General features: G+C 38.7%; 1 protein-coding gene across 1 annotated transcript in view; it reads left to right on the top strand.

Moving 5' to 3' along the window:
• LOC137992439 (VWFA and cache domain-containing protein 1-like) overlaps positions 1-10,000 on the top strand; it is a 19,512-nt gene that overhangs the window by 5,712 nt on the left and 3,800 nt on the right. The window contains exons 3-11 of the mRNA XM_068837778.1: positions 124-271; positions 625-908; positions 1,808-1,943; positions 2,403-2,676; positions 3,031-3,227; positions 7,567-7,647; positions 8,198-8,510; positions 9,136-9,324; positions 9,624-9,964. Of these exons, the coding sequence (XP_068693879.1) occupies positions 124-271; positions 625-908; positions 1,808-1,943; positions 2,403-2,676; positions 3,031-3,227; positions 7,567-7,647; positions 8,198-8,510; positions 9,136-9,324; positions 9,624-9,964 (1,963 nt within the window). The remainder of the gene's footprint in view (positions 1-123; positions 272-624; positions 909-1,807; positions 1,944-2,402; positions 2,677-3,030; positions 3,228-7,566; positions 7,648-8,197; positions 8,511-9,135; positions 9,325-9,623; positions 9,965-10,000) is intronic.

The following is a 10,000-nucleotide window of genomic DNA, read 5'->3' as shown; positions in this document are numbered from 1 at the left end:
AGACTCGCTGACTGACTGACTGACTAGCAGCCCGTTTGTCTGGCTGACTAGCTGCCGGAGTGACCGACTGATTAACTGGGTGGCTGAGTGATCTCGTATCTGATTATTATTATTTTGTATCAGATTGGATTGGTGAAATTCAGCAGCGAGGCCGAAACACCAACTGGATACAACAATGATGGGAGAGACTGTCACAGCAAACGTTTGGCGGACGCTACACCGATTAATATCAAATACTTAAAGGATTTCGTAGATATACTTTTGGCTAGAGGTACGGATTATTATAATTAACAGTTCGCTCGCAACAACAGGTTCAAGGAATTAAAAAGGAATCCATTCAAGTAAAAATTATTCATTGATAACGCGACCTCGATGTATCTCAATTTTTAATCTTTATTTCTTTATCCAGCGTTTTGCATGATCGAGTTCACTAGATTCTTATTTCGCACTTCTCGTATCGCTTATAATGTGCACCTTTATCAGAGCATATTTCACGTGCTTTGCTGGATATCGAAACGTTGCCGATGAAAAGGGAAAGATTACGTTCACTGTTTCAAACAAGTTAAAGAGAACTGTATTGTGATGACCAATAACAGTCCTGTCTCGTTATTTTCTTTCAAACAGGAGGTACGGATTATTCCAAAGCATTTACTCTGGCCTTCGACTTACTGAAGGGCTCATCACCTGGAAAAGGTCCTTCCAGGAAAAAAGTCATTATTTTTCTAACAGATGGTGAACCAAACGACGCAGCAGGTGATATCATGCAGACGATAAAAACGAAGAACGCAGAGCTGAACAATGCAGTCGTCATAATGACTTATGGCATGCTTACCAACTTACAAATCCTCAAAGATATTGCTCAACAAGATGGGAGTAATTACGGCATCTCAAAAGCACCTGACGTCCCTGTAAGTACTGTAACAGCAATGCGAGAAAGTCATGTTTCTACTCAATATATTAATACAATAGCTAGAATTCATGCGCGATAGGCAAGTATCTGGTTACTAAACCCGGGGGGGGGGGGGGGGGAGACGTCCATATAAAAAGGGAAGGGATGCTCGTCATCTCGCTTAGGGGTGTAAATTTCGGATTTTGGTCTCACTTTGGGTGTTCTGGGCAAAACGCAATCATATGATGTAGCTGTGAAGGTCTCCCTTAGGGTTGCGCGCAAAGTTATATATGAAAGTGTTTATTTACACTTTTATATTTCTTTACGTAGTGAAAGTATTAGATGATAATGTCTTTGCCATAATTAACAGCCCCTGTATTTTTATTTCTCCGTGTTTTAATATGGTCTCTTTTAGGGGTAAAAAAGAAGCCCGGGTCACGCCCAGATTGGTCTCCTTTAGGGGTTTAATTTACAATTTCCGACGAGCATCCCTCCTCTATTGGGAGTCCCCCTCGGTTACTAAGCTGAATTTAAGTTGACTGTCAAATTGGGTCACAATGTTCTTAGTAGCGATTGCACTGAACCATAATCGCATTTTGAACACAACTAAAGGGCTTGCGTTAAACATTTGCGATCAAATCTTTATTTCCCCTTTGGAGAGGCGATCTAGCTGAGTGGTTTAGGGCGCTGGATTTAAAATCTTGAGGTCCCTGGTCAAATCCTTTTCCCTACCACTATCAGGATTGTTCAACTCCTCGACGGCGTTGTGTAAATAGCCAAATGATCAGCCTCCCACCAGTACGATTTTTAACAGTTCATTTTCTATTTCATTTACAGTGTCCCCAACTAGTAAAACTTTTGCTAAATGCATTTGACAATTAAATAAAGTTATTTATTATTTTATTATCAATATCAAAGGCTGGAAAATTCACCTATGTTTTAAACACGAATAACTTACGAAGGGACTTGGCAACATACTACGACTTCTTCTCAACAAACACCATCCGTGATGAACCAATCATATCCATTCCTTACGTGGACGCCTTTGGAACAGGTAAGGTACTAAAGGATGCATGAGATATTTTACTAGACGAACCAAGGGATCATATATTGGGTTTTAAATGATCAGGGAATATATTTCGCGGTCATTCCAAGGAAACCAAGTGAAATTACGTAGAAGTTATTCCCCTTAAGCTTTACTACATTCTGGTCAGCCTACTTGAGTATTTTGAAGAAATGGTGGCTAATATTTAATAATTATGTCAAGAAAATACTACTTTTGATATGGTACACGCTGGAATGACAACATAATATCCATCATATCCTAGACCTAACTCTCAATAACGTAGTTATCTGAGTGATAAAATCTTGCTGAAAACCAAATGGTGCAGTTCTTGGGATATACATACTACAAAGTTACTTGTTGACCTTTTTTACCATGTTTAACGATTGGTAGTTTCTTCGTGCATTCATTATTTTAAGAAGTCCATTGACAACCGTTTTCTGCCAACAGGTCTTTTAACATCCATAACACTGCCTTGTTATCACCAAGGCAAATTCATCGGTGTTGTTGGCACGGACATAAGTATGGCGGATCTTCTTTCTGAAATCACCTACTTTCAGAAGGGCCAATCAAGTTATGCTTTCATGGCCGACAGTTCAGGAAGGACCATGATGCATCCCCTTCTGCCAGCCCCTTCTAATGCCTACGGCGACCCGATTTTTATGGACATCACGGCACTAGAACCTGATCCGGAGTTTTATTCCGTATTTGAATCTATCAAAAAGTAAGAATTCGCATCCTTTTTTAATCTAATATGATAGAAGATACATCTATTGGAAATATAAGCGGCCTACCAACCTACGTCAGCAAAAATAAAAACGGAAGCCTGAAAGTGATAACGTTCCTCAATTTTAATACCATCAATTGATTTGCAAGTAGACATTTGATGAGGCGATTTTTCCTACTTGGGATGCAAAATTCTTTTTAGGGATTAAAATACGACAAATCATTTTATAACAGGTACTTCATTGTTGTTATTTAGACTGATTTTAATTTTAATTAAAATCGTCTAACTCTGAAATAGGTAACTCAAAATAAAGTATTTTTATGTGACTGTTTCTTTTTTTCGTTTTATAAGCGGTGGATCTGGACAGAAGAGTATTTCATCAAAACGTTTTCTGGCTAGAGGTGGCGAGGTAAATGAAGGTGTCACTGTTGTGGAGATACCCTCAATCTATTACTGGTTGCCAGTTGAGAAGACCAATTTTACCGTTGGCATCGTGGTAGCAGTTGGCGATAAGGACGAAACACTAGGAATTCAAGCTATTCCTTCTGGTAAATAATGTTAAACACGATACTGGTTAACGTCAGAATGAGCAGAGTTCTTAAATGGTATTAAATTGTTCACCTTTACTACATGGCTTGTGTTTGTAGCCGATATAACGCACCCTCTGACCGGGCAATTCAAGGGGCATTATTCTGCCGTAATGCCCACGGGCCGATTAAGGGCTTCCAAGGGCAAGGCAAACTGCCATATGATAAACAACGTATTAACCTTGAACGTTCCGTCCGGGAAAATCTCAAGCCTCGGTCTTGCCGTATTAATTTCGCACCTTATTAAAAAATGGCGGACACGCGGAACGACCTAGGTGCTAATACATGAAAGCGAGGTTTGGTAGGCCGTATTTCAGTCTGGAAAAGTTTAGTAGCGGCTGTCAGCAGATTTATGTTATACGATATTCCGGTCTTATCAGAGCTAAATCCTCCTAAAATGGCGTGCTTAAGTAGTGCAGTGAATGACTCAGTTATTCCTCCCGAAGATGACATTCCCGGAGCCTCGTTAGCTGGGCTAAATCCTTCTCCGCTGAAGAATGAAGACTTGCGGTTTTGGTTGCGCGATGCGATGTAGTGGGGATTCCCTTAATTAAACTTAAAACGAAACCTTTGCTTGTAAAACGGTAATCACAAGGCTTTAATCTTAAATAGTAGTTTAACAGTTGATGTTTTTCAAGGTTTACCAGTTACCCTTTTTTTTTTAATGCGTTTTGCGTAGTGGAGGAATACGTGAAAAGTGGACGCGATCAAATGGTGATAGATCCTGATCCGGACAAAATTTACACCAAAAGGAAAAGGAGAATTATGAATGTTATGAGCTCCACTCCTTCGTCATCACCCAGCGTGAAATACTCAAGCTATGGCTGGGGAAAATCTCTAGAAAGGATGCCTTCATTTACTCGCATCGGTTTCCCTGTTGAGGGAGGAAATCCCTGACCTTGACAAAAAATTCGTGGCACTCGAGTGGCGATTGTTTTGCTTCGAGAACATTTTCAAAAATGATTCCCTTATTACCTTTTACTCGGGATTTCCTAATATGAAAACGATGAGGGCTTTGGATGGATTTAAAGTGGTACTATGACGAAAATCACATCTTTCCTATCTAAGCCATTTTGAAACATAAACACGTAGTCTGCGTGAGAAGAAAAACGCTGTTTACTTTTTTCAAATATCTCTTTTCGTTCCAGAGATATTGGAGTTTTTAAAATATGCAAATTAGCCAGGTGATTACGTCATACACTCAACCAAATTTTGTTTAAATATAATAAAAAGAGATATCTCAGCCAATTTGTATCAGAAATTTTTGATTTTTTGCAGTAAGATTCTACTAAATGTTCTCCACAATGTGAGCTCAACAGTTCTGTTACCATGGCATCATACTGGGTTCCAGACCTCCCCATACTAAAAGCTTTTCTGGCCACCTTTGGCGTTCCATTTTGATATTTGCTAACAGCACTTCATATGCATGATCGAGCAAGCATATAAATATGTTAGCTTGAGTTTGTGGCCTTGGTTTAACATTTTTCAAGCTGAAAATCACTAACATATTGAAATCAAGTGGGTGGGGACTGGAAAAGAGTGAGTTGCCATGGGAACAGAATTTTTTATAGCCATAGGTGTGTTTCCTGTAGAACTATTAGACTACCAAGTTTCAATGGTCAATATAATATTGGGTTGATTGTATTACATCATCAGTCATGTCATTTTCATAATTTTACCCATTTTTCAAACTTAAATATCTCCGGAACTAATGAAGATATTTGCAAACGGTAAGTGGCGTTTTTGTTCTTTCATGGAATTCTATGAGATACACTCAAAAAATCAAGGGGTAAAAATTTGATCATAGTACCACTTTAATGTTTTACCAAATGATATCAATGTCAGACAACAAACAATATTTTGTTTGGAAAATGAACCAGAGCACATGTACACAGTATTTAATTAAGCTTATTTGTGTTGAAATGGATATTAATATCTGAGAGTTAAGTAAGTGTCCTATTAAAAGGAACATGGTGTACCACAACAACATTGGAAAATTGAAATACCTTGATAATGGTAAAAGTCATGCATTACTGTGGTAGTGATAATAACAATGGACTTACAATTCAACTGAGTAATTAGACGTATCAACAAAGTGAAAACTAACCTTGAAATTAAACTATGCAGCAGAATTTTTTTCACTTTGTTGATACATCAAATGTATTTTGAATTGTGTCTCGTCCACAAGTTCTCTGGACGGCCAGATATTTATCTGTCCTAGTTTCAAGTGCACAAAATTGATCCAAAATATAAAAATTCTGCTTACAATTGACTGGGCTACGTTAAATAACTGAGCCGAGTGTATTTGGGCGAAGCCTTGTCTGAGGCGACACAATGTAAGAAAAAAATTCGTTTATAGTTTTCAAAGATTGTTTCACTGAATGTTCACTATGACCAGCCTGAATGTCGACTCTTGCAGAGGACGAATATTGAATGTTTTCTCCACTGGCCCCAGGTCGTAAAAATTCATACAAAGCCTTCATCGTTTTCAAATTAGGAAATCCTGTGTAAAAGGTAATAAGGGAAGCAAAACAATCGCCACTCGAGTTCCCTGAATTTTTTCTCCAGGTCTGGGATTTTCTCCTTGAACAGGAAAACCTGTGAATCGATGCGAGTAAATGAAGGCATCCTTTCTAGAGATTTTCCCCAGCCATCGCTTGGGTAATTCACGCTGGGTGATGACGAAGGAGTGCAGCTCATAATATTCGTAATCCTCTTTTTTTCTTTTTGTATAAATTTCGTCCGGTTCAGGATCTATCACCATTTGATCGCGTCCACTTTTCACGTATTCCTCCACTCCGCAAAGCGCATTTTTTAAAAAAAAGTATAACTCATAAACCTTGAAAAACAACTGTTAAACTATTATTTAAAATCAAAGCCTTGTGCTTAACGTGTAGGGAAACCCCACTACATCGCGTCGCGCAACCAAAACCGCAACTCTTCATTCTTCACCGAAGAAGGATTTAGCCCAGCTAACAAGGCTCCGGGAATGTCATCTTCGGGAAGAATAACTGCGTCATTCACTGCACTACTTAATCACGCCATTTTAGGAGGATTTAGCTCTGATAAGACCGGAATATCGTATAACATAAATCTGCTGACAGCCGCAACTAAAATTTTCCAGACTGAAACACGGCCTACCAAACCTCGCTTTCATGTATTAGAACCTTAGTCGTTCGGCGTGTCCGCCATTTTTGAATAAGGTGTATAGCCCGGTCAATACGGCAAGGTCTCGGTTTAAGACATCTCTCTCGGTTAATAAGTAGATAGTAATGGTCCGTTAACTCTTCCGAAATAAAAAGATTCTGTAGCGTTGTTTTCACCTAGAGATATCATGTTTTATAGGTTGATAAAACATCAGTGGAATCAAATACACGAGTTGAATGAAAGGAAATTTCCCAACATCGTCCAACACTCCCCTGAAAATTGTGGCAACAATGCACCTTGACGTCACATAACGTGAGAGTTACGTCAGCCTTTCCAAAATTCGTCATCTTGGATTGCTTCATCTTTACGTGGCTTCAGAAAAGCACCAAAAAAAACCCCTGCACATTCTGAAAACTAGAAAACTGTCTTACAGAATCAAAAGCAACAAAAGGTTGATACCTTTGATATAAAATGAAAAAGTTACTGCGTGCAATGAAATTTTATCTAAAGTGAAATTCAAAATATTTGGAAAAGTCAGGGGCACTCAACATCAATTTTCGGAAAATATCTTTTCGGAAGACGATTTGAGATCTAGAATTTTCGGAACATTTGTTGTAAAATTCCTTGCTTGCCTGCCTGTCCTAAGTTTTTCGAACATCTAAAACATGGTATCAAAAACATGGTATAATTTTTACCCTAAAAAAGTCACCTAGAATTTCCGGGAGCATTTTTTCTGGCTGACATTTTCGAAAAGGTAAGTTTTGATCCCTATAATTTTCGGGCTAGGGAATCCGAACAGATGATAAATTTTTAGGGGATAAAAATATGCCTATATCTACCCTTTAAATATGAAAATACGTTTAACAATGCTATGTTTAAGTGGTTTTGAACTATTTTCTCGTTGGGTGCTCCTGAAAAGTATGTTCGTAAAAATAAAGCTGCCATAGAAACCTTATTTTAGTAAAAAGAGACAAGGTATTTATGTAAAAAAAAGTAACGGTAATCCAGGACTGTGGATAGAAAGTTGTACAGATATATAGATTCGGACACGTACTAACTAGCTACTTGCAAGGCGACATAATTTCCCAGATCACTTCCATGTTTTCACAAACTCAACTAACTTGTTCTGTTTTTTTTTCATTGAATTCCACAGGCTTCAAGTTCTTGTATCATCGCCTGGACTTAATTAAACCTGATGATCCTTGTGTTCACTTTTCAAGATATGCTGCAAAAGGTCAATAGTAAATGTTAACATTATTACAATTATAATCAGTAAATGTAGTTCATAAGATGACTTGGGCAATTTAGGTAAAGGAGAAGTCTGCATACGAGCCAAAAGGCCCATCAAGCCGCAGCTTATCGCGGTTTCTGAAGTGTGAAGCGACTTGGAGTATTTATATTCCTCAATGGATGGGATGTTACTCGCATCGCAATTTCTTAACATTACAAGACCAAATCTGACGTAACTGCGACCAAAATTGAGGCTCGTGTTATAGTTTTATGTTTTATAATGTATCGTTTGTTTATCGCATTCTGCTTGAACGAACAGAATGAAAAGGAGCAGTGCTTCATGTGGAGTAAAATAGAGTAAATGCCATATAAACTCATTTCTCTTTTTTTTTATTGCTACTTCGTGGCATCAGTTTAGTACTATTACTAATGCTTGAGTTGAAGTAAGTCCTTCTCGTCTCTAATAAGCCCCCTTATGCATTAAGCTACCCCTTCCTCTTTAGATTTGTAGTTTAAAGAGAATTCTCTTCAGTAATTAGAAATTGTTATTACAGATTCGACTGTGGTGAAGTTTGGAGCAGAAGCGTTTAAAGATCCATATACCTACCTTGGTTTAGATGAGACAGTCCCTGAAATAGAAGCTTATAGAAGATTTATGACAAGTACAAGCTCGCCAAACCCCGGCTTTAAAGAGGGCATTCGGGACACAGTTCTAGCAACACGAAAGGTTGAAGATATTTGGTTTCGTGAAAAGATGGATTACACGAAGTATCTGGTTTGGAGATATATTGGTACCGCCAATGGCGTGTTCAGAATGACGCCAGGGACATCGCTGGCGAAATCGTACGACCCAAGGAAAAGACCATGGTAAAGTAGCTGCCTGTGAAGTACCAACGAAAAAATGCACAATTTTCATATGAGCCAGGTAACCCGGCCTGCTCGGTTTCCGGGACAAACTTAACTTTGTTGTTTGTTCATATGGGAAATTTCAGCCAGGTCGACCGGGATGAAATCCAGGAAACAAAACCAAATTGGGGTCACATAAAGTTGTATCGTTCGTGACTCTTGTAGCTTTGCTGCCTTACTTTTAATGCTGCTTCGTATACTTCTGAAGTGGAAACACATACGAGTCACAAATTATGCCATTTTAGTGATCCGAAAGCGAAGCTAGTTTGTCAAAAAAGTTTCGTCACGGTCACCCAGGCTGTAGTGTATATATGGGAAAGTTACCGAGGCCGGCTTCTTATATGACCACATCAAAATTTTTTCGAAGACAGCAGTGGCGAGGCGAGATCTCGGAAAACAAGCTCGGTTGACCGGGCTCATATGGAGAGGCGCTTAGTTTGGTTTTCAGGTCCTTGATTGGTTTAAAAAACAAAGTAAAAAAGCTCTCACCATGTCGATTATTATTTTTGAACAGTTAGTATAATGCCAATCCTTTATATAAGTAACAAAGTAAGATATGAAATTTATTTCACGTGCAAATATTTAGGTACCACACCGCGCTAAGCAACAAAGGACTGGTTGCTCTTTCCACCCCTTACATAGACGCCTTTGGTGCAGGAGTGGTGATAACCGCTGCCCACACTATTTACCGTGGTGAGACAAACAGCCAGCACACAACAAATGACAAAGTTATTGCCGTTATGGGTGCGGACTTTCCTTTATCATACTTCCAAAAGTGAGTCTGAAACTTAGGCTACCCTTCTATCGGAACATGACTATTTACAGTGATAGGCCAATGAAATTTCAAATGTAGTTTTTTCAGGTCATTATTTTTACGATTATCATTATCGTTATCGTGATTGCGATCGTGATCGTTAGCGTGATCGCGATCGTGATCGCAATCGTGATCGTGATCATTATCATTATCATTATTAGTACAGTTCTGGTTCATAACCTGTTAAAATGCCAACGATAACACATTGACTAGCATCCCTCACAGGGTGTTTATCCTACTAATCGGTGAAATGTCTTCAGACTCCTGACAGATACATATCCAAAATGTAAAGAAAACAACTTTGACTGTTTCGTTCTGGACGCAGCTGGATTTCTAATCATGCACCATGATTTCCTTGTGCCTGATATAACCGCCAAAACACTGGAATATGTCCACATCACCGAAAAAGAAAAAGACGTTGCCGAAGATCTGCTACAGAAAGGTTATCTGGTGAAAGAAGAATGCCGCAATTTGGAGAAAATCAAACTACAGAACTTTTACGAGCTTAAGATTCCATTTCAAGGCGTAAATACGTTGGACAGTGGAGTCCGTTGCAAGAAGTACCAGCTCTCTAGTGTGGTGGGAACTAATGCATTTTTAGGTAAGAAAGTGAATAATTTTGGTGATCTTGTCGACG

Source organism: Montipora foliosa, chromosome 2 (assembly GCF_036669935.1).
Source record: "Montipora foliosa isolate CH-2021 chromosome 2, ASM3666993v2, whole genome shotgun sequence".
NCBI lineage: Eukaryota > Metazoa > Cnidaria > Anthozoa > Scleractinia > Acroporidae > Montipora > Montipora foliosa.
The sequence above is the reverse complement of the archived record's forward strand: the minus strand, read 5'-3'. Positions and strand labels throughout refer to the sequence as shown.